Source organism: Takifugu flavidus, chromosome 5, assembly GCF_003711565.1.
Source record: "Takifugu flavidus isolate HTHZ2018 chromosome 5, ASM371156v2, whole genome shotgun sequence".
In the NCBI taxonomy this organism is placed as follows: Eukaryota; Metazoa; Chordata; class Actinopteri; order Tetraodontiformes; family Tetraodontidae; genus Takifugu; species Takifugu flavidus.
The window spans coordinates 1871790-1899700 of record NC_079524.1 but is presented as its reverse complement, the minus strand read 5'-3'; the positions used below and the strand labels follow the sequence as shown (position 1 = coordinate 1899700).

At 48.2% G+C, this 27911-nt stretch overlaps 1 protein-coding gene and 2 long non-coding RNA genes across 18 annotated transcripts in view; 1 reads left to right on the top strand and 2 right to left on the bottom strand.

Moving 5' to 3' along the window:
- Positions 1-7786, bottom strand: part of LOC130525247 (uncharacterized) — a 29175-nt gene extending 21389 nt beyond the window's left edge. The window contains exon 1 of the long non-coding RNA XR_008950440.1: positions 7408-7786. This is a non-coding gene — a long non-coding RNA (uncharacterized LOC130525247). The remainder of the gene's footprint in view (positions 1-7407) is intronic.
- Positions 7595-13652, top strand: LOC130525249 (uncharacterized). The gene is made up of 2 exons (XR_008950441.1): positions 7595-7732; positions 9074-13652. It is a non-coding gene; the product is annotated as an uncharacterized LOC130525249 (long non-coding RNA).
- The window catches only part of mef2cb (myocyte enhancer factor 2cb), a 62148-nt gene continuing 47651 nt past the window's right edge, over positions 13415-27911 (bottom strand). For 3 of the 16 annotated variants that reach the window (XM_057031754.1, XM_057031753.1, XM_057031755.1), the window contains 8 exons: positions 25361-25504; positions 22338-22527; positions 21686-21733; positions 17677-17849; positions 17436-17459; positions 16684-16813; positions 16203-16338; positions 13415-15973 (listed from right to left, as the gene is read on the bottom strand). In XM_057031754.1, coding sequence (XP_056887734.1) covers positions 15625-15973; positions 16203-16338; positions 16684-16813; positions 17436-17459; positions 17677-17849; positions 21686-21733; positions 22338-22527; positions 25361-25504 — 1194 coding nt within the window. In that variant the 3' untranslated portion in view covers positions 13415-15624. Of the gene's footprint in view, positions 15974-16202; positions 16339-16683; positions 16814-17435; positions 17460-17676; positions 17850-21685; positions 21734-22337; positions 22528-25061; positions 25200-25360; positions 25505-27911 lie in introns of all 16 variants that reach the window. The other 13 variants (XM_057031757.1, XM_057031759.1, XM_057031762.1 and 10 more) reach the window with 13 other exon arrangements.

Below are 27911 nucleotides of genomic sequence, written 5' to 3'. Positions count from 1 at the left end.
CGGAGAAACATGTCCGCCGTGCGTATCCACACGGCCAAGAGGAGGGGAGGAAGGTACGGAGGGCCAGAGCACAGCATGCCCGCTGGTCCCCATAAGACGCTCAAGTGGCCATGCATGATGTCATTAAAGAGGGCCAAACCGTGACATTCCTCAGTGGATTAATGGCAAAGTTTTGGCTGGCTGGTCCGTTATAGGGGGTCGATCAGATCTCTGGTGATCGTCAATGACACCGTTAATGAAGAAAGAGGTTGAGCGTTTCTCTTGGACAGACCTGATGTGGGATTATATATATTATATACAGACTGCGGCTTTGAGTGTCTCGCTGTTCTCTCAGCCGCTAGATTAACGTCACCGCCTCACGTTGGAGACGCGACTCCAGAAACTTCCATTTAGACGGATCACCTGGGAGGAGAGGCATCGGGAAGCCTGCGCGGGGCTGTGGTGACAGGGGGTTGGTGGCATTCTCGTTCCTCACACTGAGCGCGCGACGCGCACGGCCACGAGCGCGCACGTCCGCACACACGTGCGGGGCGGCAGTCTGTCTTGCGCTGGCAGGGGCTGACGCTGCCATGCGCACGGTGATCTCACCTACTGTTGCCGTGGCGACACCAACCAGAGGGAAAAGCCGCCTTGTTTGTGCACATGCGCACGAGCGCACGCACGCTTGGATTGTGACAGAAGCCTTAGCTGGAGGAAGGAGAAGAGGAGGAGGAGGAGGAGGAGCTGGAGGAGGAGGGCCTGCAGGAGTTCACATTGTGCCTTGCTTGTTTAAGGTTTATGCCTCATTCACTTGCTCCCTTTTACAAGGGGGGAGACTCAACCGGCCCTTTCGATTATCAAGCCAATAAATTGGGGCACGACTCTCTCGTGAAAATGGCAGGTCAGTGCTTTAACAGGCTCCCTCTTCCTACACGAGAAGGCAGAGGATGTTTACGGAGGTTAATTAGCACCAGCTCTGTGCTGAGACAGAGAAACTTAATGAGAATGCGAAACGTCACATATCACACCAGGACGAGCTGGAGAACTCATGCGCGCGCGCACGCACGCCAGCTCCAATATTACAAAGTACCCTCCAGCTGGTATTGTTGAGTTCTATTAGCGATGAAGAGCTAACTCAGACTATAGGGGTCATCTGCTCATCAATGGGTGGTGGTGGCCTGGCCTGCTCTACAGCCATGAATGCACCGAATTCATTACCCGTGCTGCACAGATGGTGTCTGGCTGCCTGTCTCAAGTTCAAGTTCATGTCCAGGAGACAGCCACCGAAAGAGAGGGCCAGACAGACAGACAGACAGACAGACAGACAGACAGACAGACAGACAGACGTTGTTGACGGAGACGCTGCTATTGTTCCCGGCCATCGACATGATGCAGGGGAAGGTCTGTTTTTCGGAGACGTCCGGGTCAGTTAATCGCAGGCTTGCCTACATGCAGATATATACGTTAGGCCTGGAGCACAAAAATAGCCCCGAGTGTCTGCTCATCTAAGCTCGATAATAGCGCAGATGATACCACATGATAGCTCTGAACGGGGCAACATCTCCTAATGAAAAAGCAGCAACACATATAACCGATTTACTAATGCAAAACAGTCTGAGGGCAGGAAGCGATCCAACCTGTGCAGCACATATGATAATAAACGGCACCCGTGTGATGCCTATATTCGCATCCTTTGTCTGCCACTGGAATTACCCTGAACTGACATATTATAAACCTACTGCTGCACCTGCCATGCACAGCACAGAGGCAAGGGGGAAACACATAAAAAATCCCAGGCACGCTCACATAAAATATGCCAATTGCTCATTCAATGAATATAAAAACACCTTCTGTGGTCGCCATGGTTTTGTTACTCAACATGTCACGTGACAACAATGGCGAGGGCGCGCTGGAAGGAGGGCGACGCACGTATCCGCCGCTCACGACGGAGAAGGAAAGGGGACAGTCGCCCCCCTATTCCGCATGCACAGCTAAATCACACGCTTATATTGCTAAGTGTATGGAAATGGAGCGCTGTGAAATGAGGCCCACGCCTGTGTGGTGGGAGCACTTTTGAGAAATAGCAGAAATAAGAGCTTTTGGCCACCTAACACTGTGGAGGACACAGCGATTCAGTCTCACTTCCACGGATGCTGGGAAGAATCGTAATGCACCTTCACACAAAGCGGGAAAGAGTAAAATTTACATATGAAGGACACGTCATCATCACAGGTACGGTTCATTATTTTTAAGGGCTCGGGGAGGCCGTGGCCGCCAGCATTCATAAAGGGCACTAATGTGAAACAAATTGGTAGGATTTACAGGATCTCCAGAGGCAGGCAGTAAAGAGCATCCAAACCACCGCGAACCAACACCGCAGCCCTCTCTGCAAGTGTGATTTGAAGCTCTCTCCTGGTAACTGGATCACAGACACTTGTGCTGGTGGCTGCTTCTGTTCCTTTTCTGTCCTCTGCTGAGATGGACGTCATTTGGTTTTGTTTTTGTTTTTGAATTGAGACAGAGACAATAGAGATTTCCAGGGGAAAATATTATGCGTGAAATGTGATTTTCTCCAACCTGGGTGGACATTTACATTGGTCAACAGGGCTTCCTGTCATAAACTGGGGCCGTCGCTCCAAGAGACTTGACCAGGGACAGTCAGTCTCGTTTTGTTCAGTCAAAAAAAAAAAAAAAAAAAATATATATATACAGTATATTATCTAAACAACACATTATTGTGTAGCATGGTGGGGGACAAGAGAGGCTATAATTTTGTGCAATGGTGCTTGTGAGAAGAGATCCAACCAGCAACAATGATGCTGAATTAGGCCATTGTACCTCTGTTTGACCCTAAATTACAAATAATTCAGTGATGTGATTTTCTTTTTTTTTTCTACGCTTAAAATTAAAGGCCCACACACTCCGGATGGGTGCAGCAAGACAGAAATTGTGCTCTACTGCTCAACAAAATATACGGTTTCCCAAACATCAGACAGCACGACAGCTATGATCAACTAAAAAATCACAAAAAAGGGGATAAATACAATGAGAGCGTTGCTCCAACGTACCAAAATACAGCAATTGCAAACAATTCTTTTGTTGATATAACCTATAATTAAACCAATGCATTTTCCAGAGGAGAGTAATTCTAGAAAGGCCTGCACTCATGTGCCCTTTAATTACTTTCCAAACATATTTCCCTCCGTCGTTCCTGATCTCAAATCTCTGCTTCCACGGTCAAGTTCAAATTCAAACAATGCAGCAGCTATTCACATGCACCAGCCCTCCACATTATCTGATCCGTTAGAAATCCAAGTTGCGGGACTCGAGTGGGGCCATGGAGGATTACACAGTTGCAGCACATCCATTTCGAATTCATAAAGCCGCATAGTTTTAAGATAATGACCTCCTCATTATCAGTACAATTGGCGAGACATTACGCATTCAGGACCGTTACTACTCCAAGTTTAGGAGCGCCGCGTCAGCTGGGGCTGGGAAACGTCGCCCCTTTCTTTAGGGATGCAGATGAGTCTGGTGCACTTGACGTCTTTTCATGACCCCTGTCGCCTCCTCTCGCTCCCCCATCCCCCACCAGACCCTCACTGCGCTGTCTGTCACGTTGGTTCGGGGCATGGCATTGCCACTTGCCCCACCGAGCGTGGGAATGGGATCGTCCAGTTGTTCACATCTCCTGCACTGCGGTTAACGGAATCAATTAAGCAGGCCCGACCCCCACAACTCCCCAGTCCCCTCCCTCCTCACCTCCCTCTTCTGCCACCTCCCTCCTTCTCCCTACCCCGCTCCCCAACCTCTCTCTCTCTCTCTCTCTGTTTGTCAGCTAACTATACATCCTAATTATTACTGTTTTGGTTTGCAAGCGCCGTTTCCCGGCTGCCTCGTTCACGCTGAAATAAAGAAAAACAGGAAACCCGGAGGGACACATGAAAATGTTACCTTTTCCAACCCGTGATCGCAATGAAGCAATATACGGAAATGCATTCATAAATTAACGTGCAGAAGCGTGATCATGCCGTATGGGCGAGAGATAACATGATATATGTGTCCTCTTTTCCTCTCTATCAGTGTGTGTGTGTGTGTGTGGTGTGTGTGTGTGTGTGTGTGTGTGTGTGTGTGTGTGTGTGTGTGTGAGTGTTACAAAAAAAGTTTAAAATCATTAAAATAATTGTGGAAATATTGTGGCCAATTCTTGGTTGTAGACAACAATTTAGGAAAGTTAATTGACACATGCAAAACCAAATAATCTCCGAGCAGCTCTTTATGATAAAGCAAACAAACAAACAAACAAACAAACACACACACACACACACACACACACACACACACACACACATTCTCTGGTCCGTCTTGGAAACTGTCAGGAGTCCTTCCATGGTCCTCGGCGAGTCTGGAAGTAGTTTTTACTTTCGGTTATCTAGCTTTATGACGAGCAGAACACTCATACAGCTAGATAACCAAAGATAACAACACACTTCTCATTCAGAGGCTGTAATCCACGTGTTCGCTCCTCTTGTCTCCGCGTTTCCATCTCAGAAGTCAAAGATACGAAGCAAAATTCACCCGTATCCTGATTTAACGTGACACATATGTGCATTATAATCCTCAAAATATTCCCCTTTCTACTAATGCACAGAAAGAGATTTTACGCGTGCTAAAAAATGCGTAAATTCTTCCCACAAAAAAAGGAATAAAAACATATTATCCCAGCGTTGATGTCGCATTCACTTGACATTAACCAGTGTTAGTGGGTTGAAGCGGACCTTGAAATTCGCGCGTAAGGTGCAGTCATCCTTGCACAGGGGGCCCTAATTTGCAATGCAAATAGCTCCAATCCCACAAAAGGCTCTTTCGCCTCTATTAAGTCATTGTGGCAGCAGCAATAGATATCCTGTGAGGCCGGCGGAGAAGAAACACGGTAGAGAAGGGGAAATCCGGTTTCCTGTGGAAAGTGCAATAACGGCGGAGGGAATTACGACGCAAATGTTTCGGATTATAAAGACAGGAGCTTGCTTTTTGGCCAAAAGAGTGTCAGGCTGCCCTTGCGCATCCGGCGTGCTCTTAAGGAGAGATAAAGACGAAGACTCTGAGCCAAAGGGTCCGTTCTGCGGGTTGCGTGGTCGCTCGATGTGAAAAGAGTGGGGGCCATCCCCAAAAGCGATAGGGGGCAAGGGGTGGTCAAAATATGGACCAACCCCGGTGAGGTCAAAGGCCCGGGACTACTGCAATGTAATTGCGATGATGTCATGAAAAATATAATCGCGAAATACGCGCCCCTTCTCCACGCAGGATCTCCATCCGTAACAAGGTGCGCGCTGGAATCGGTCCGCCACGCATCGAGCGGTCCTTCCCCTCACAGCGCGCAGGGATGGCAGCGGATGGCTGGAGAACCATATGGCGTTTTAGGCACAGTGACAGCGACTTCTTTTATGTAGCCCCCATTAAACAACAGAACGGCACATTTCGGTGGAGACGGCTTCCAGGAGCTGACGGAGCGCCGCCGCCTTCTGTCTGTCCGGGCTGATTCCGCTCGCGTCAACACGCCGCGTCGCCTCGTTTTCCATCTCACCTACGAAGAATCGCCGAATGGCTCTCACATGGTCGAACTTGCATCGAATCCTCCCCCGTGCCTTTTTTTTGTCACTGACGCAAATCCGAAGACAAGACCACAGTTTTTGTTGTTGTTTCGGACCCGCGAAGTCCCCCCCCTCCCCCCCACACATACACACACACACGCACACACGCACACACACACGAAACAGCGCTCAGGCGCTCCGCGTTTTAACCCGCTGACTTTCTCACAGAAATATCATGAGTAAACAGATACAGCTCGGCCCAGATGGGTCAGACTGAAGAACCCCCTTTTTTTGGAGCCGAGCCAGCAATAACAACCAGCGGAGCATGTGATGGATCATGCGCAGCAGCATGCGGCTGCAGGTTGCTCAGTCACTACCTTGTGCACAACTTTGTGTTCAGATCGTAATGTTTGCAGTGGAGCCGTATCACAAGGTGACAAAAGTGCGGAGGGTGGGGGGGGGGGGGGGGGGGGGTGGGGGGGGGGGGGGGGGGGGGGGGCATTGAATGTCAACAGCAAAAATCAGCTTTTGGGGTTATTTTAGGCTGCCCCGTTCACGTGGCACACGACCTGGAAGTTTACTCCCGTTTCGTTAGTGGGTGGGGCGAGGCAGGATGTTAATGAGCAAATATGACTCACTGGGCCTGTGTGTGTCAAAGAGATACTGCTATTATGTGGCAGAAGTGCAGTCTGATTCTTTCAATCGGCTTTTGAACTAAAACAAAATAACCATCCATCTGCGAGAATGTCAAAAAAAAATTGAAATGCAACTTATCGTTGAAAAATAAGAGAAATAATCACATCGTCTCTCATAATACATCCCTGATCTCCACACATCCGCAACCATTCCATCCACCTGATGTGTAGGACGCTGATGGAAATGTAAGGCCAAAGCGATACAATCAGGAACAGCACCAAGAACACACCTCATTAAGGTAAAGTAGGCTTCAGAATTGGCCTCCCACACACAGGCCGGGCTTTAATCACACACGCCAGTTTAAAATCGCGACCTGCTGATCCTCTTGATATCATTACAAGCTTTTCATGAACATTAAGTCATGAATAAATACAAAATAGATCGATATACTTGACGTTAATGGCGATGTCATTTAAAAAGCCGCCTGCGTAAAAACGCACGGATAAACGAGACAATGTCAGCTTTTGTCTCCATGACGTTCTGTGACCATTTCGCGGACGTTATTAAACCAATGTCGAAAAAAGCCAACTTTCCATGTTTTCTTTATTCTCAGTGGTTCAACTTTTCTTACCGTGCTGATTAATTAATTGTTTTGGCTTGAGGGGTTAATGTGCTCCGATTTTTGGCGTTTCCTGCAGCTCTCCACTGGCACTGTACATTCAGCGCCCCCAAATGCATCATCTTTAAGGAAATCGTGTCCACTTTTGTCACAAAAGAGCACATTCGAGGCAGCATAAAATAGATGAATTTACCACCGCACAACTCGCGTTGATCACTTTTAAAGTGCAGGACTGCGCGTGGCAAATAGTGAAAGCAGGTCGACAGTGAAGCATCAATCTCACCGCAATAATCATTGTCCACAAAGGCAGGGAAGCTTCTAGGTAAATCCCACTGCCCATCAAATGCTCTGATCGAGGCGCCCTGATGATTAAAATGCGTAAAAACATCACGGTCAGTTATAAAAGTCAAATATCCTTCTGAATGCGTAAAACACAATCAAAGCGCATCTCCTCTAAAAGCTTTTTTAGCACATCTGCTCCCCCTCTCTGGCCTTTACGATTAACTTTTCTCCACCGGCAACCTTTACGCGCACGATCGCCTCCGCGCACCCTTTTAAAGCAGGAGACAAAGTTGCACTTACTTCCTCAAGGTGAGTCGAATCACTGCGCGTTGACCTGAACGCGTCCCGGAGCAGGAGCACGGCTCACATGGGTCCGTGTGAGCGGCGCCGTGGCGTATGTTCCCCTGAAATATCCCAACCGTATTACGTGGTGGTGGGTGAGTGGGTGTGTGTACGTGTGTGTGCGTGTGGGGGGGCACAGCATCGCTTTAAAAGTGCCACTGACACTCAGCAGCCCGCACTGAAGCCCGGCTGCTCTGTGGAAATCGTGAGCATATCCCGGGGACGCGGAGAGAGGCGCGGGCAGACAACTTTCCCAGAACGTCTACAGGCACCGACTAGAAAAGTACGTGCACAGTTGAGCTCTCAGAGCAAGTTTTTTTTTTCCTCCCCTGTTGGTTGTGGGGTGGGACGCGGCGGTTGGGAGGGGGTGATGATGATGATGGTGATGAGGATGATGATGATGGGGAGGAGGAGTGGGGTGATTTTTTTTTGGGAGGGGGGGGGGTAAAGTCCATCCTTCTGTGAGGAGAGAACGTGCTCTGAAATTTAAACAAGTTCCCTCGGTTCTTTTGTTGCACGCACGAACTGAGGCTGCATTGTTCGTGTTTTTTTTGGCGTGGACACCAACCCCCCCCCCCCCCCCACACACACACCACACACACACACACAAGCACACACACACACCCATACGCGCACAGTGGCCAGGTTACGCAGTGAGCCCAGTTGGGCGGTAATGAATTTGCTGCAGGCGCTTCTCTAACACGCTTTGACAAACGGAACACATTTACCGGTTTTTGGACACGAGGGGGAAATGATTTGTTACATGCGTTTCTCCATGAGCAGCGCCTTAATGAGAGGAAGTGCACGTTGGTCTTGGTGTGTGCGAAACACAGAACTTTTGAAGTCACCTCTACCCCGCCGACCAACGCACACATGCGCTCCAAACCCTCTCTCTCTCTCTCTCTCTCTCTCACACACACACACACACACACACACACACACACACACACACACACACACAGATGTTGACAACTAAAGTTGGCTGACCTACTTGTCAGGATTCTACCCGTGTCTTCAGCTAATTCTCTTGATGTCGACACGCTTTTGTCTCAGCGCAATAATATTCGACATTTTCTCCCCCCACCCCACAAAAAAAAGGAAAGCTGCACTTTTCAACAACATCCCTCCCTTGTCTCTGGCACGAGATCCAAGTTAGACCCGTATTATTTCCACCAGTCACCATTTCCAAATGTTATAGTGTTTTTTTAGACAAAAATGGAAGAAAATCACACAATTTCACCGTCTGTCTTAAAATAGGTGCGCGCATAAATTTATTTGAAAATGTCAGCAGGTGACTCAAAAGAAGCATCCTGCTCCTCACACTCCCTCCCCTTACCCCGCCACCTCTTTGCCTAATTGCAGGCTTATCCATTATACTCAACCGAATTCACGTTTTAGCTTAACAGCGAGGGCACGTTCAGTGACGTAGACAAGCATATCAGCTACGTGCAGCCATATTTAAATACATCAAGGCAATTAGCGCATCGAAATATGCAAATCCCGCTTACTACCTCGTCCGCCCGGCTGCAGTCGGACTGATTCCCCTCGCAGCTACTTCTTGGGTGTTTGATTGCCATTTTGTAGCCTTGTTTGTTGATTTAATTTTTTTTTGCCCCTTAAAAAGAGCGTTGGAGAACGGGACAGGAGGCAGACGAGAAGAGGAGGAGAGCCGCGGCTCCTGCGTGGAAAAGCCGCCCATGCGTAATGCGACGAAGCCGCTCCGCCATTCTCAAATCACCGACGTCGTTGGCTCTGGTATTATTTTTAATATTAATGCATATTCACTACATTGTACACATCTCGTCCCGTGTTTATGCTGCACGATTTTGCACTTGCGCGCTGATTCTAAGACAATAGACAAAAATCTCTCTGCGCTTAAATTACGTTTGCGCTTGGTCAGAATTCATCTGCCCCCCGTGTCGGATGGTGATCAGCCGTTATTCTCATTATTACATTAGGCTTATTTTCATCTCAGTGATGCGTCTCGTCGGTGCCTTTACATAGTCAGATGCGGGCATGCATGAACAAAGAGCTCTGTGCTGCTCTGTACAATAGCGAAGACTCGGAGGTGACGTTTCAGGACGGAGAACGCGCACAGCCGCTCCGGACAACTCATACCAAAAGAAGGAGAAAAGAAAGGGAAAAGTCTTGAACCCAGTTTGGAGGGAGCCCGGTGACGCTCGGGCTCTGCGATTTTCTCCGGCTGTGCACGCGCACTGGTGTGCGGATGTGCAGAGGTGCGGTGCGCGCCTACAAGCGCAGCGCACAGAGCGCGTCGGCTTTTATCACTGCAAATGCACTGCAAAAAGTCCGATTTTCTTAAAGTACCCCCGGGTTTTCTTTTTTTCTTTTCTTTTTTTTTACGACCGCGCACCAACCCCACCCTGCCCCCCTGCCCCCCTGCCCCCCTGCAGCTAAACTAACGTGTTTTTGACTTACCTCCCTTCACCACCTCCAGGTGTCACCGCTGTTATCTCGGTGTTTTGGGGTACGTGAGGCGTTTGAGTACCGAGCTGTCGGGACTTGGCGGGGGAACTTTGTGGTGTGAGCCAGAGCACGTCCAGTCCCTACAGGCTGCTCCTCTCCTCTCCTCGTTGAACCTTGCTCTTAAACAGCCCGTGGCTCAACACCACTGGTCACGCTGGCTCACGTAAGGATATTCAAAGTCGTTAACCCACCTATGCTGTGCTCCGCCGCAAACACTCATGTTTACTGCGCGGGACGATAGTTATTTCGGGCAGAGCAACAGATTCCACCTCATAGCCTGATTATTTGGAAAGATATTGTCAGGCGCATTCGATAAAATGTTAGCAGGTGGTCATACGTGACAAGTTTAAAGTTTAATGCTTTTTTGCATTTTGAAGGAGGTGAAACTGTTTCTCTGGCGGTTCTCATTAAGTGTTGCAGTTTGTTTTATCCCTCTTTAGAACGTTTGGATTCCCCAATGACAGTAACGTCATTAATGTGCGCAATAACGCACCTTTGCGATGAACGCAGCAGCTCCCAGGTTGTTGTTGGAGCGCAGAGGGGCGTTCGTTGGCGCTCGTTTGAATAAGGTGTGAAGACGCTGATGAAACGTCTGTAATTAATTCGTTTCATTAGTGCCGCCGTCCAGGCCGCTCGATGGAGCTTCAGCACCAAAACGAGGAAATAACCGCTTCTTTCATTTTGCTGAGCGTTCATTATTTTTCTTTAAATCTCGGTTGGTAGGTGAATGTAGTGCTAGAAAATTAACAGTAGAGTATTAATTTTCATTCATGTATCAGCGATGCGAAGTTGGTGGTAATCTAAATGAGAATTATAATTGCAATTGAAATATTGCACAATATTACGATATAAATATGATTAATATTACTAATATTATTTTATGATTATAGAGTTTTTCCTTATTAGCCCGATTAATGTAAATCAATGTTGCTTTAAATAAAATGGAAATGTTAATGGGCGAAGGGAAAACTTTGACGCCAAACAGTGACATGCTCGTCCGAACATCATCTGCTCCATCCTGAAAGTCTGAGGTGTGAGCACGACGAAGGTGTCAGTGTGCGTGTTCGTGTGTGTAGGTGTGTGTGAGTGTGTGTGTGTGGGAGGAGGGTGTTGAGTGCGTGTGTGATGCATATCGCGTGCGTATGTAAAAAAGAGTGCATTAAGCCAAATGACTAAACAGTGACATCTAGTGGTGGATGTTGAGAATGTCCCCATTTCAGGCTCATCATCACACCCTCATCTGGCCACGAAAACGAAGTTTTTGAGTCTACATTTTACATTCTAAATTCAAGTAATTAATTTTTATACCTCTGGGACAGAAAATTTCCTTTGGGATCTGTCAAATAATGTATTTTGGAGATATTCGTGCACGTCCACTTAATATGAATCTACATGATGTTGCTAATGACATTTAGACAAAAATGTTTTATAAAAAAAACATCTTTCGTGAAAAGACTACGCTTTCTGAGTGTCTGACCTTTTGTCAAAATAAACACTGTTGTCACAATGAGCGATTCGCATCACATTTAAATAAAATTGTCCTGGTGAATCGAATTTTTCCATCACCACATTGCTTCTGTGAAATTAAACTTCGGATTCGCTCAAACGACTGAAGCAAAGGGGCTCCGTGGAGTTCGGGCTGATTAAAAGCTGCAGAAAAGTCATTATAGTAGCTCGGTGGATCGTTCCATTCTTCTGTGGAGCAGCACACAGAATTCACTAACAGTATTAAACTAAAGCAATATCTAAAATCAAGGACAACAGCCCGTTATAACGGTGGGAAACCTGAACATCAATTCCAAGAAAATATTCCAAAGCAGGATGATTTACAGGAGAGAAATGAGGAGAATTGGGAATCACAGAGCCAAAAAATGTGATTTGAAATCGGCCCGATGAAGAAAAGCGTAAAAACAGCTATTTTTTTCAAAATCCAAAAATCGATTATAAAATCGACTCCGCTGAGGATGAAAGAATCGATTTCGAACAAATAAGTGGCGGATCGGCTTTTGCCCGTCAGGTTTGGAAACAGCAGCAAGACCAACGACGCCAAGGTTTTTAATGTGGACTCCCGCCTTGTTGCGTGTTTATCTTCATCAGCTCATAAAAGATTAATCACGAACAAAACGGACGCATTAAAACGAGTTGTTTAAAAAAAAAGGCATTAAAACGGAGACGGAATGCGCATTTCGGGGGACTCGAGGCCTCCTGAAAATGTGGGAATTGAATGATTTCGATTGTAAATGTCGCCTCACAAATATCTGATGTGTTGCGAGAGTTTCTCATTTTTAAGGATCCCACCAATTATTATCAGCATTAATAATTGGAAGGTTGCGTCAGACACGCCCACCCCAGTGTGTGTGTGTATGCGTGTGTGTGTGTGTGTGCGCGTTCCTGGATCATCAAGGATCACTGTCAGAGATGACGTCAACATCGTGCAGCGTCAAAGTTAATTAGCTTTAAACGCCGGATAAATGTGAGAAAATGCAATTATCTCCTGTAAAAGAGTGAATTTTACAACGCGAGCGGAAATAAAGGCTCAAACGAAGCTCGTCCCTCGTCCGTACTGGAAACTGTTCTAATAAAACAGAGGAAATCGCTGCGTTTGGTGTCAGCTCTGCCCACCTGTGTGTGTTTGTTTGTTTGTTTGTTGTGCTTTCAGAAACGCACGCAGGAACAAGAAACACAATGAAATCACACCAAACCACACCAGGATAACTACGAAAGCCATTAACTTTACTGAAATCTCTGCAAAATACAAATAGCCTTTCCTTCCAGCAGAGGAGACATTTTAATTGGATTTTTTTTTTTTTAATTTCTTTTTAAATTTCCGTCCAATCGCGGTTTTTCCTCTTCGCACAGCTGAATCGAGTCCTTTGCGTTCCAGAGATGTGGGTTTAATTTAAATAGCATCTTAGTCTTGAGTGGCGACAAAGGCCAGCTTATGCCGCTGAGAGCCGCTCTTCCAGAAGACATTAGTTCCAAATATTCCGCCGATTTCAGGTGGATCCAGGCTACATTTGATACTACAGACGGACTTTTGGGGTCGGAACATCATCAGCTGCTGAACACAAACTTAAATAAACCACAAACACGAAGGAGCAAAAACAAACAAACAAACAAACAAAAAAAACCACAACAAAAAAACCAAAGAGAGAGAAAGAGAGAGAAGCTTCCCCTTGTTACTACAGGGAAGGTATGACATGGTTATTACACGTTTACACATGGCTGTACAAGCTCTAGGGTGAGCTCTGCTTTTGGGTGTGTGTGTGTGTGGGGGGGGGGGGGGGGGGTCTGAGGTCCCAACATTTGTTTCTGTCATAGTTTCAGGGGGAAAAGACTGAAAATAATCAACACGTGTCAAAAAAATCAAGAAGAATCCATGTTTGGTTGAAATTTTTGTCAAAGTAACCTTGTCAATGTGTGTGTGTGTGTGTGTGTGTGTGTGTGACTGGCTGAAATTGAAATGTGAAACCAAATGTACATTTGATCAAATATCCTTTTATTGTCTTGTTTCAATGAATTCAAAGAAGGGGAAAAAAAAGAATATGAAAATAAAAGTTGAGTTTTACATTACAGAAATGCCACTGGCTTTGGTTTCTCCACACTTACGCTGCCTGAAACATCATGTTTTTGTTTTATTTTTGTGTTTTTTTTGTTTTTTTTGCTGTATTCAATTTAAAAAAAAAAAGAAAATAAAAGAGAAGAACACCATTAAAGAGGCTCTGCCCCTGTTTGACTACACAGACCGTTTACAGTAACAACATAGTGAACCTGCATGAAATATGCACACAGAAATATCATAACACTGAAGTGACAGCAGATACGGAGTGATAGGCAGAGAGATATGTGGCTAGTTTCATTGTTTTCTTTTTTAAATATATATATAAAAGAAAAAACAGCTATTTCTTTCAAATAAACCCTTGTGCTTGTTGCCTACCAGCATCATTTATTTGCCCCGCGCCACACGGAGACGTCGGTGACGCCACGGGGGGGTCACGGGTGACACCGAGGGGTCACCTGCGAAGCGTCGGGCGCCGATGTAGCAAAGAAAAGAAGAAAAAAAAACCCCATTTTGATGATTTTTGTTTCTTTTTTTTGCATGGATGGTGTTGGGGGAGGCTGCGATAGATTCTCACCAACGATCCCCCGTTGTTTCAGTCCCCCCCCCCAACGACCCTCCCTCGTGGCTTCCCAGATTCGTTATTTACTCTTTTTTTTTGTCCTTTTGTCTTTTGTTGAAAGTCAGTCTAAATACAGGCCTGAGCTCCAATCAGGGCTCAAATCAAAGAAACCAGACAACATGTGCGAGCGCACATAGAAACTCCACTAAGAAAACCAACCAAAGAAATCATTAGTATATATATTTATATATTAGAAAGCTATACACAAGCATGTTAATTTCACAGATTTTTTTTTTTAAAAGATTCTTAATATTACCGTCGTTATATATAATTAGAAATACACGTTTAAAAACAAACCTCTACAAAGATAAAACAGTTCAGCAAAGCGTCAGTCTGTTTTTCATGGCTTGGGGGGCCTCCGAGCCCTCTCACGTCCCCCTCGGGGTCGACTCTCCTTCTCTTAATTAGCAAAGCTATCAAAAAACACATTCTGGCTTATAGAAACTACAAAAAGCCACAAAAATGCTTTGCATTGTAATCCTTTCATATGAAAATATAAGCAAGTGTATCGTACAATTATTTCTTGTTTTTTTTTTCCTTTTTTTCTGTTTTGAACATTGAATATGGTAGCAGATCCAGAGGTTTCCTTTTTTTTTTTCTTGATTACACTTGAAGTAGCTCTTAGATCAAAGTGGGGGGAGGGGAGGGAGGGGGGTGACATTGCTAGGCTCTGCTCTTTAAGCCGGGGGGGGACCTTGAACCCCTCGAAGGCTACCGAACGCCTGGGCGTCCGCTCGACCTGCACAATTCTTCAAAATGTTGCATAATCGCCTCTGGTTACGCAATGCCGGGTGACTTTTGACCCCCCCTCCCCCCACTACCCCCCCTATATGTACATAAATACGTTGAACCTGCAACATGACATCATCTAATGGTAACACACATTTTTGCGAGGGAGTTACACAGCGATACAAACGATACTGTACACGTTGTCCTTGTGCAGCCCAAGTGCTGCACACACTCGCCCTGCTTGCTTTTTTTGTTTAGTTTTTTTTTTTACTTTTTCTTGTAATCACCGATATTTATCGCTGAGGAAAAGTGTAAGTACGTTTTATGAAAGAGTACCTGACTACTTCCCCCCCACCCCCCGTTTCTCTGTCGACGCACGTGCACGTGTAACAATTCCTCTAATCCACACACGAGACGGTTTCTGCATAGCTCCCCAACGAAAGCGACCCCGCACATCCCGGATCCTGCTCCATGGGCGGCGCTCCGGGCCGCCACGCCACCCGACGGCTGTATAGAATATGTATAGCGCGCACACGCAGCACAAACGGAAATTGAAGAAAATTAAGCACAAACATCATTTTGAAAAGGGCTGTCCCTTCTTTTCCTTCAGTTGCTGAGATAAAAAGGGGAGAGTTCTGGATGGGGGGGGGGGGGTCCAGGGGAGTTGACCTGTTGGGCGTCAGTCGCTGCTGTTGGCGGCGTTGGTGGGCAGAACTCTTGGGAAACAGGAGGCTATGCTGGGTGGGGGGTGGGGGGGTGGGGGGGCGGGATTGGGCTATCATGTGGCCCATCCTTCTGTCAGCCGCACCCGTTTGATGGAGGGGCTTTCGCGCTCGTCCATGGCGGCCCGGGCCAGGCCCAGAGGCGAGTGGAACTCGTTTCTGTGCTCATCGCGGTCGCTGCCCTCGTGAGAGCTGCTACAACTGCTCAGGCTATCAACGGGGGAGCGTCCCGAGTCCTGGCGGGACGGGGGGTTCTGGGGAGGCGGTACCCCGCCGCCGTAGCCCCCCGGCGTGCTGCTGGTGCGATCTCTAGGAGGAGAAACAGGTTCGGACTTGATGTGGAGGCTTTGAGCAGAGGGCAGGGAGAGATTTGAACCCTGACATAAGTGAGAGCTAGAGCAATTTCTGTAGGAAGGAAAGGAAACGTATTAAAGAGTTACAGAGCAAGAATTGAAGTGATTGTGAAGTCAGTTCATCACACGCAAACATGCATTAAAAAACAAAAAAAAGTGTCTTAATTGTGTAAAAAAAAGGGGGTTGAAATCAGTGAAAGACTGCTGGTGCCCCCCCCCTCCCAATAAATCAATAAATAATAAATAAAATGCATCCACTCAACACCAGGAAGGAAACTCACCCCTGCTGGCTGAGGGCCGAATGCTGCATGTTCTGAAGGTGCTGCTGTTGCCAGCCGCTCATGGAGCCGAGGTGAAGGGAGCTGCCGCTGTTGAAGCCAGACAGAGAGGACAAGTCTGCGCTGTTTAGGGAGTACTCTGGGGAAAAAAAACACACACACACACACACACACAATTATGGGCGCTGAAGAGTAAAAAGGAAGGGTACCACTGCGAGGCCAGACGAGAGGGCGATGACAATATGCTGCAATGGCGCCCTCTGCTGGTGCATTTATATATTACACCCGAGGCCTGACGACCTTGATGGACAGTAAATATTTTTCCTACGCATTTTCGCGAAATGGATCAAATATCCCGTGTGTTAATGCACGAGTGAGGATACGGCTATTCACTGTACATAACAATCTACAAAATCCAGCAGCCATTGACAGTTTATCAAGGGCTTTGTCAACGGCCAACTGTGTGCATGCATTTGGTACGTACCGTTACCGTAGGAAGTAGAGATGGCAGATGGGTAGCCACCCATGCCTTGTCCTGGGAGAGTGGGAGTTGCTACGGATACCACCGGGGTGGCCAGTGACTGAGCAGACTGAGAGTTGTTTATTCTCTGGTTCTGTGACAAAAGGGAGGTAAGAAAACGTCGCACGTTAACTAACTGAGAAAAAAACAACTGCAACAACCCATGAAAGTTATTTTCCTTTCTTCCGTTCGGCTGACGGAACGAACGCGATGCCAACTTTACATGTGGCCAGGCTGAACCCTGCCAACCCTATCATTCACCACCTTCTCCTATGGCCCACTGTCACTATAGTAACACAACCGGTAGTCACAGCAACGCAGGTCACTGACAGGAAGGCGCTTTGCTGTGGCAGAGTGGGAAGGGACGGCGTGACGCAAAATGGATTTTGACTTTTTTCTGGCCCTTCGTCTCTGCATCATGAGTGATTAAAGCTGCGTGGAGCTGCGCACGGACAGGAGATAAATGGAAGGGAGGACAGATGCGTCAGGCGCTGGAGACGCCTGCTGTGACCCTGGCGCACCACTGGGTGGCACTGTGCGCCCTCCGTAAAAAGGCGCGAGCGGAGGCAGCAGCAGCAAGGGGGGCTTTCTTTTTTCGTTGAAGCTGCAAAGTTTCGTTGTTTTACAGAAAAAAAAAAAGAAACATCTTGACCCTTCATTTGCAGATTTTCAAGACTGTCGCTTTAGTTTTACATTTGAGTGACAGTCTAACTTACCAATAGCAGATCAACATCCTCAGACTGACAGCAATAAAAGGGTGATAAAGTCAAATTAGTAGTTGTGAGAATTTAGTCGTGGGGTCTAGATGTGTGTCTAGGGATGGGAGGATTCTAAGAATATATTAGAGAGGCAGGGGGACATGAAAGGAAGACACCAGCAACACCTCTCGCCATCTACGCGGGCAGATGTCAAGTGCGGGAGGTGGGAGAAGGGACGAGGGAGCGAGAAGATACTCACGATGGAGGGCATGTTGTTCTTGGCACCAGGGGGGATGAGCACACGGAGGTCAGGTTTGCGGTTGTTCATGCCTAAGTTCATGGGCGGTGGGGATTTAGCCTGCATGTTCTTGTTCATGCCACCTGGAGAGACCAGCAGCCCGGGGGAGTTGCGATGGTTCCCATATCCATTTCCTATCAACGTGTAAAGAAGACTGCTTTAAAAAAAACAATTCCTTCTTCCTTTTCACACTTTTCACACACTGTGTCCCATCTCTAATTCCTCTGGCAGGAGCTTTGCAAGCTCCCACGTCTAAACGCGCTTGTAAGTTGGGTTTTGCGTGACGAGCTCACACTGGCGGCGCACGCAGTTGCACAATTTTCTGCGCGCGTCAATCTCCGTTAGTTCCAACATGTGTCACACAGCAGCCAACTGATTGGGAAAATCTTCTAATTACGGGGAGCGTGACCACAAAGGGATGAGGCCCATCATCACAGCTTAGCCGCCAGAGCTAAGCACAACGGTGGTTCTTAAAGGAATAAATAAACCAAAAAACCTGGTGGGATCAAATCTTCGTAACACCAGAGAGGAAAAAAAAGAGTCTGGAGAATTTTTGCGAGTCTTTGTTTCTTATCCAGTCTCCTGTATTCCACCCCCCCCCACACTTCTTTTTTTTTCCAAGGGGTAGAAAACAGGGCACTGTATGGACGTTCCCACTTGAAAGAAGAGCAGGAATTATATGTTAGACATAAATGAATTTCCTAATCATATACTCCAGGGGAAAATGAGTCGCAGATGTCTTCCTGGGCAATTTCCTTCGCCGATCTTTGTTTAATTTGAGAGTGAGGTTTTTGTTGTTTGGAAATGAAGTCTCAAAAGCTCAATTTGAACAATCTGAAGAGTAAATGGCCACTAGCGCCGAGAGGGAGGGAAAAAAACAAGGTCGGCCGACAGACAATGAGAGAAACGCATGCGGGTGCGACTGCAGTGGTGTCACGCATGTGCTTGTGCACGTCTGAAGCTAACAACACGGAACGCGCATGTTCAATTTCACGTAAGCGCGACTCGAGGCCGCGCGCTGCGCCGCGCTGTATGGCTGCACGTGTGTGTTTTGTATCGGACCCCCTCACACACACACACACACACACACACACACACACACACACACACACCTTCAACACCCGCCACTTTTTACTTCCAGCTTCAATCTCACATTAGCAAAGAAGCAGCTGCCTCTTCAGTTTGCCCGCTCTCAGATTCTCGTGGCTGGCCTTTTGTGAGCCTGAGTGGGTGCATGTGGAGATAGATGAATGAAGACGTCACGCGCGCTCAGAGCCGCCGCACGGCACACATGCGCACACTTTTGTAAATAAACCAGCAGGAAGTGCATCAGTGTTTCTGTACGGATGAATCAAAAAAGAAGGAGCTATGGTGAGGCGTTAATAGGCACTTTTGGCCAAGACGATGCGGACTTGGTCTCATGGCGACAGTTAATCAGACATCTGCGTGTTGCCGCCCTGCTGAAGCTCCCGCAATTATAGCTTCACGCGTACGGTCAGGAGTGAAAGGGGCTACTCTCGAATTCGCCTTATTAGCTTATGGGAATATTAAAAGACGACCCTGACTTCAGGACTGTGGCGCTCGAAACCAAGCTGTGGTGCAGGCCACCATCAGCCGTTTAGAGGAAGTATCAAAATGGAACGGCACATAAGTCTGTTTTGTTTTTTTGGTCGTTTTTTTTCTTCTTCTCACGTATAGATCTCACACGTGGGGGGCAGATCGCGATCTGAGATTTAGATAAACGGCCATTTGCTATTTCTGAGGGGAGGTAGGTGTATGTGAGGTCACGGCTGAAGGGTTGCCATCGAAAGGCGCCATGGTTACGACTTAGCGTACATTGGAGATGCACGATTTAAACAAGCGACCCCCCCCCCCCCCCTGCGAGTTCATCTTTTCCTCTCTATCACGCACACACATGCGCATGCACACGCACACAAAGCAGAGGTGTAGTTACTCTCATGGACATTTTTCTGTTACTGAACAAATTTCTGATGTCCTGTTGTGGTCTAACAGGCGCGCTCCGTTCTATTCCCCCATGCACAAACGCTCTTCCGCTGCGGTTTGGCCAAATGTGCATTCAACCCTAAATTCCCCAACTGAAGTAAGGTGTCTCTTTCTCGCCCGCATGCACGTGCACTTAAATCTTGTGCAGCCGGCGCGAGGTGCTGCCAAGATTGAGCCACGCGGCGTTTGATCCGCTGAACCGCGCTGGCTGAGCCCTGCTCTGCCGTTGAGCTGCTCGCTCTGCAGGTCTGACCGGCGCTCGCTCCGAGATGTACCTCGCGTGCGGCTATTTCGAGAGAGCAATTGGGGTGAGATCAAGGTGCGAGGTGACACGTGTTTCTTGTTAATTCCTGGCAGCGCCGATCGGGCAGAGATGACAGCTACATAATTGCACAAATGGAGGTGGGAGGATGTTACAAACTGGGGCCTCTGTCCAGAGTTCCTTTCATCAGCTCTCCTTTTCTCTTTCACTCAAGTTCCTTTTTGCTGCTCTCAGCCTTCCGGCTAAAGAGCCGACAGACTGAACACGCTTTATAGAAAGGAGCTAATGTATACGTCTGACAGTGTTTGGGCAGAGCCGTGACGACTTGGCCTTTCAATGACAGGCTCGCCTCACGGGCGGGTAATTTGATCAATTGAGAAACGTTCCACTAATTTCCATCAAAGAACCAGAGAACCAGTGATGGGCTGTGAGCGCGCCAAAAGGCCCTCCCTCCCTCCCTCCCTCCCTCCGCCTGGGTCGCCTGGACCAGAAGCCTCGTGGCCACTTGTCTGCTCGCCGTGTCAAAAGGCGCGAGAAGAAGAAGAGCCTCCAAACGGCCGCCGTGGTGCCGCGGTGGCGAGACCGCCTCACGCTGAAGCGCTTAGCGGAGCGTAATTACAACGGCTGGACAAGTCGGCAGAACACTTCCATCTGTGTTCCCCCCAACTTCTGCGTCGCACACATGCTTCCACCATCAGCAGATCCACCCCCCCCCCTTCCCCTGTTGGATGAGATTTAAGAGAATGGAATCTTTTTGCTCCTGCCCGGCTTTCTCTCCGTGCCGTGTTTGTCGCGGCTGCCGAGCGACACGCGGCGCTCACAGAGCGCCTCTGTTCCTGGAGCGCCGAGACACAAAGGCCACATTTGAGGCGTGCTTCGCAGCGCGCCGCTGACGGAACGCACGCCGCAACAAGCGGTCCCGTTGTGCGTGCGCGATGAGCGACCAGACAGAGAAACCAGGCATTGACCCCTCGTGATGCAGCCCCAGGGGCCAGACAAGGCCGCCCAGCTGTGCCCCGTTGACCCCCCGCCGCCGCCGCCGCCGCTCCCGTTTTTACGCTCTGCACTGTATTTTCCAGGCAGTAAAAAGTGCCTGTTTCAGCTGGAGTCTCTTTGCCGTGACCTGGTCCTGACCAGTCCCACCCGCTCGCGCACGGAAGCCTCAACTTGAAATTCATCGCACATGTTCGTCAAACATGTGCCGCTCTGCTCTCCCTGGGCCCGCCACGGCATGCTCCGCCACTCCAAACACTGAATTCGTTTAACTGCAGACATATGATACCAGTTACTGCGCGGCGAAACAAATCGCTCCAAACGGGAGCTCGAATGTTGTCATTGGGAATTTACATCCGAATCCACGAGGAAGCGGACAGAAATTCCAGGAAACCTGCCCTTTAAAAGGCGTCCTCATCTAAATCTCACGAGCACGTCCAGTTTCTGGCTGCAGCGCCGCTTTATTTCTCTTTCCGCTCTCTTGTTTGGCCGATTTATTTACCGGGCGCAGGAAGGATGTGCCGCAGCCTCGGCAGCGGGCAAACATTCCGGGATGAACTCGGTGACCACTGACATCAGCACGCCGTGGACAGAAATCTGCGCTTAGATTTTCTATTAGTCGCGTATTTAATGGTCCCGAGTGGGTGAGAGCGTGCACGTGTTTGTGTATTAGCGGACGAGTGCGTGTGTGTTTGAAGGGGACTTTCTTACCAGCACAGGTGCCTGCACCAGTGGTGAGGTCAGAGCCCATGAGACCACCTGCAAATGGAAAAAACAGAGAAACCCATTAGAGGACAGACCCCCACCATCATCCTCTTCTGCCTCGAACACTGCCGACTAATTCTGCTGAATTAAACCGTCCTCGGGGAGGACGAGCGCGCCATATAGCGCCTCGTCCATGAGCTGCTAATGCTAAGACAGGCGCAACATGGGCGCATTAAGCTACGGCCCAAAGAGAAAAACACATCTTTGTATTCAGGTCACGTGGGGTGGACAGTGGGAGGGTCCAGAACATGTGCGGTTAGTGCGGAGGCCAGCGCCAGCGCCAAAGCTCACATTTAGTTGGCGCTGGCGCTTTCCAGCGTCCAATTGTAATGACAGAGTGAGGGTGTGGGCAGGAAGGCTTCAGACCAGAGGGACAGAAAAAGGACTTCAGACAACAATAACAAACCGACAGGCCTGATTTGCTCATGTCCCCGGCGGCTACGCTACCCTACCCAGACACCGTAGACCCAGACGACCCCTCCTAAACCACTTGCTGCAGGTTGGATCTGGAAACGATCTTCAACTGGCAGCTTTGTTGTCTTTAAGTGTAGCTTAGATTTCAGAAATAAACCAATTAACATGTCAGCAGAGACCCTACCTGTATTACCTGCACTGGGGGGCCTGTGAGTTACTCCGGGAGACATGCTGTTCCTCTGCAGACCGTGGTGCGCCAGGGGCAACAGGTTGTGATTGCCTAGGGAACCACCGGGATGGCTATAAATGAGATTGTTCTGGTTGCTAACAGGAATGGACACGGGCATGTCATAATTCGATGGGGGCACGGCCTGCTGAGAAAGATACGGGAAAAAGAGAGACACACGGGCAAAAATCAGATTAGATACGAGCAATTTCGGTAAAGGAGCGCACTAAAGACGAGGGTTGGACAGGAGACAGAAACAGAAAAGGGATAAATGGACAGCCGGGAATAGAATCCACACATACATGAATAGTAGAGAGCTGAGTAGAGGAAGGTGGAGGAACGGGTTCGGTGGTACCAGGGAGCACTGAGCAAAACATCACGTTGAAGGATTGAGCGTAATTTAGCAATACGACCCTTGGAGGTAACTTGTGTCTCTCCCGATGTGACACGCGGTCACTTGGAACCTGAGGACGCCAGAGAGGAAGGCGACCTTTCAACCGGAGCTGAAGACGATTCCGTCTGTCCTCACTTGATTTTTCTCTCCGCCGTAACGCTAAACCCCAAGACCTGAATTCAGTTAGGACTCATTTATTCCTCTGTCAAGAGGACTTTATGTAAAGTGTCTTTAAAGGCTAGACTCGGATCAGTCAACAGCCTCATCAGGAGCAGGAGTGGAGGTAGCCTGTGGCCCCTGCTGTCTAGTTTGTCATGTTTATTGTGTCATTTGGCAGAAAAGCTTAACCCTACGGGCGTCCTGGAAGCGGTCGATCCTGCCTGTTAGCATTAGGAAGCAGAAAATAGGCCTGGAAATTACTATCATGTGTCTCAAAGCCAGCGAGGGAGCACGTCGCTGGATCACCGCGGCGGCTTAGGTGGAAGAGGGTGGAAAGGCGCCGTCTACCTCAGTTTTAGGCATTGGCTAATGTTCTCTACACGGGCCAAATATTATTTTAAAGTGCAACCAATTAGTTTAACTGTATTTCACTGCAGACTGCATCACATTTGAGCTTTACCGGGACAGCAGGCAGGACGGAGCCAAGAGAGGGTTTAGAGATTTCTTCAATTCCCCCGTTGAAGCTTTTATACTTCACGGTTTGTCTGCAGTGGTGGGGGCACGCATGTGTGTGTCTGCCCGCAACCACACCCCATTGTTGGGTGTGAGGGCCCCGTCTGTAAGCTGTCCTTTAACCGGTGCCATCCTTCCTGTTTTTGCTCATCTTCCTCCCCACCCCTGCAATCCAGAGGCCCAGTGCTTGGCAGCCACCCTGACCACACACTGAACCGTCACTTGTTGTGTGCAGAGCTGCCCCCCCCACCCCCCCCCACCCAACTCCCCACCCATTCTCCTATTCCAAACCCGCTCCACCCCTTCACGGCGCCCCAACCCACCAACCCCTGGCTCGCTTCTAAAACCACATCTCCCCCAGCTCCACGCGTCTCGCACACAACTGTTCTTCTCTGATTCGACCATGGAATGATCCTTTTCTCGAGAAGAGCAGCGCGCTAACCAGATCCAGCGTGTTTTAGGGGAAAAAAAACACAATATCACGTTACATTAAAAGCCATTTCTGTTTTGCGGCATCTGCCACTTTGTTACAGTTTAAATCCTTGTGTAAAATAACATTATATGCAATAAATATAAGCCTTTTATCCAAACAGTTCAAAATCAGTAATTTGTTAAAAAAAGAGAGAGAAAAACACCTTTTTGGCTTTAATGTTATTACCGCTAAGGTGGTCGAGGATTTGACCTGTTATAAAGTAATACAATAGGTATAACATTTCACCAGCAGTTGGATATTCACGGAATCCTGCAAGTCTGCAATGAAATGAAAGGAAAAATATTTCTAATATTTCTTCATTTAATGTAAATTAGCTGCACATTTGTTTGCCCTTTATAATACTAATCTCAATATTGGCTTAAATGCTTTTTCCTGGTCTGATCTGAGACCTAATGTAATAAAAAACTGTCATTTAGTTACATTCATAAAGGTTCAAATAGAAACTCAATATTAAGAAACCAAATCATTTTTGATGAGATTATCAACCAAACTGATTTTAGAATAATAAAATGCATTTTAAGAACAACATATATATATATATATATATATATATATATTATATATATATATATATATATATTTGTTGCATTACCAGTAGTGCTTTGGTTTCATTTTTGTTTAAAATATTACACACGATTTCTTCACTTCATCGAGGATGAGAGATTTTTATGACATGCTTGATGTCTGCTCTGCCACCGTGTCTGTCCTTGTTGTTGCTGGAATCTGAGCGCTCTGTTTTGGTGCACCAAAAAGGGAAAAAAAAAAAAAAACACATGCAGACCGCACCTCCCTTGAGAGCCAGGCAAAGCATTATGGGTAACGGGTTCAAGGAGGGAACCCGGCAAGGTTAGAAGTCTGCAATTACTGTGGCGATAGACGCCTGCTAGAGGCCCCGTTCCTAAAGTGCAATCAGGCCAAAATGCAAAGTGTGATTCTTTTGTTGTGATCATACATGTTGTGATCATACATGATGTGATCATACATGATGTGATCATACATGATCCCACTCTGATGTCACGCTCACTCACTTTAGTCCCGTGTTAAATAATGGTTAGCTGGTTTAGCTCAAACTCCAGTTCCCCAGCGTGCGGAGGGTGCATCTTAGCGTCCACCCAGTACTTACAGGTATTTTATGAGTTTTAATCATGTGATCAAACTCCTCGTTAATCTGCTTGTATTTTTCTTCAGTGCGCGGCGTGAGGATGAGAGCAGACTCGAGCTCCGGGCTCTCGCTGCCTTTGTTCTCCTTCTTGCTCAGTGCCTGGTAGGTCCCGCAATCAGAAAAGGACGGACGGAGGGATTCACAGATGAAGGGAGAGACGAGCGGTTTGATGGGGGGGGGGACAGAAAGCAGTGGGGAGGGGGGACAGAAGAGGGAAGAGAGGTCAGAAGAAGGTTCGGGGTTCATTGAGAGGTACTTACACACAGTCTCTGTCTGCTGATCATCAGATCAATGTCCTCGTTTATTTTCCTGTACTTGTCCTCCGACTCGGGGCTGTGGCCGACCGAGTCGTCCGCGTCGGGATCTGGGCTGTCGCAGCCGTTTAGGCCTTTCTTTCTCAATGTCTGCAAACAGAGCAGTCGCACAGCATAGTTGAGGGGCCGGTGGGGCAGGGGGCAGAAACCCCGGTGAACAGATGTGGAGGGACGCGTGATGAGGAATGAACTGATCCTGAGAGAAGAAGATGAAAAGCTGGAAAACCAGAACTATTTCCACCTAAGAACTGACCTTTGACCTTATCGGCGAAGCCCCTTTTTTGGGCAATACTCTGACCTCGGGGGGTCACATGCAACTAAACACTTGGATGAAAGTGGCTCTAAAAACCAAACATGAAAAACAATCAGGCAACATCCTGGGATCTTCCAACCTCAAGATAGCAAAGGGGAAATTCATGACAACATTTTTCTCTGTTCACAGAAACAGAAGAGAAGTGCGGCCTTCGCCGCCCACCAGACCCTCACGCGCCATTAAATGTGGTAGTTTCAGTCTTGGCCACCTGATGGCCACCTGCCCCCATCCTCTCCAGTTCCCTGCGCTCAAGAGACAAAGCGAGATAACTGCCTCCGTCCTTTTTTAGATATTGTTGACAACCATAACAACAGGGATAACTTTCAGAGCACATTAGCGTGTGTGATAGCACGGCGGCGTGTTTGCTCGAGCGAGTAGGCGCGCGCGGGTAGGTGCCGTGTTCATTTGCTTCGCAAAGTGAGAGACAAAGACAGAGCTGAGCGGAAGAAAAGTACAGTAGCTGACAGTTAGAGATCTCATCAAAGGCGCCCCCCCCAATCTCTTACCAACCACCCCCCTCCCCTCTCTCCTCCTGGCTTTAATAAAGGGAGATTAGTCTACAGGAGGAATATCACGGGCCTGCTCCTGTCTGTGGAGTCGTCGCTTCACACCGCGCTCTCCTGCTTTCATCTGAAGCTCCATATCAGATAGACGTAATTAAATTTACTTTAGCACACCCTGTATTTGATGCTGATCAAGAGTGTGAGCGCGTGTTTCTCTGCGCATGTGTCTACGAGGGTGTGTGTGTGTGTGTGGGAGGGGAGAGAGGGGAAGGAGTCTGCGTTTGTGTGTGCATGTGTGGGTGTGCGAGAGTGGGTGTTAGCGTCAAGGAAGGGAGAAAAAAAAAGCCCAAGAAGGAGCGCGAGAGAGAGGAAGATAGATGCTAAGATAAGTTAATCTCAGTGAACTTCTTCCTCTCATTTGCTTGTCTCTGTCAGTACTCACTCACAGACGGGATACGAGCGAGATACTCCATCACAAGCAGCGGCAGAAGTGACAGGGAGCGATCTGCCTGCTCGGAAAACAAATAACATCCAGTCGTCTCTCATGTCAGCACAACAAAGGCCTGTTTTCAGTGTGGTTTTAGTGAACTTTGAGGGCTTCCTTTGTGCGTGCGCTAACTGTTTGATTCCCGAGGCGTCTCGTGGCGAGGCAGCTACTGTAAGCGTGTCAACGTTTGCCGGCTCTCCTCCCTTTCTCTCTCTTTCTGAAACCTCGCTTGGCCCCCAAAGAGTGGAAATTTGGAATTCGGAATTTGAAAGTGTGCCTCACATCTTTTGACAGTCTTCGGGAAATCACACCCCAGAAATCAAGCGAGACGACGCGGCAGATCTGTCTTCCATCAGACCTGCCGTGATTCAGGCGCTCCTGATCTATCCGGGGCGGATGAGTCGCGAGAACAAAGGGGTTGCAGAGGTTTAACATGCTGTCTTTTTTGGCAATGGCGTGAGATGTGAAAGTTTTTCTTTTTTTTTTTGTTTATTCTTTTGTGTACTTCCAATCTGGCCTCGGCGATGCATCATTCCGAACTGACAAAAGCTGAACCGCTGGCCTTTCCCTGTTCACTTGAGGATGCATACGAGACGGCAAACAACTTTTCTTCCTACTATTTCCACCTACTGCCACCAGCGCAGGGGGCAGGGAAAAGTGTATGAGATCACCTTGCATTATTAGCAGAGAAGCTGTCAGGCACGGCTGGGACAGCACGGAGCAAAGGTGACAGCCACATGCAACCCAGCTGGCGGTCCTACGAGTGGGTGGGCAATTGCATTGGGTGTTGATGGGGTGCAGGCAGACGGGGTGGGATTGTTATAGGACTACCAAGTATGCGTCCCCGGATTCCCTTTCCAGCCCGGCTCAGCGCAGCGACGGCTGCGGTTTCACAGGCAGCGTGCCCCTCATCCCCGCTATGCCCACCTGTTGAAGACATCACCTGTCATCCGAGGCTGGCGGACAGCCCACAACCAATCAGCTCAGCCGGAGCGCTGACATAGCCATAGAAGGGGCTCTCCAACGCCCCGTTCTGTGCCCCAACTGTCGTCATCTTGTGTAATTGCCCGTTCTTTTATACACCGGTGTCTGCGAGAGGCATCCGCTGCTGGTCTAAACTTAAGTTGTCGGTTGACATCATCGTTATGTGAAACATCGATATGCCCTTATATTGATATACTTATTTTGGAATAA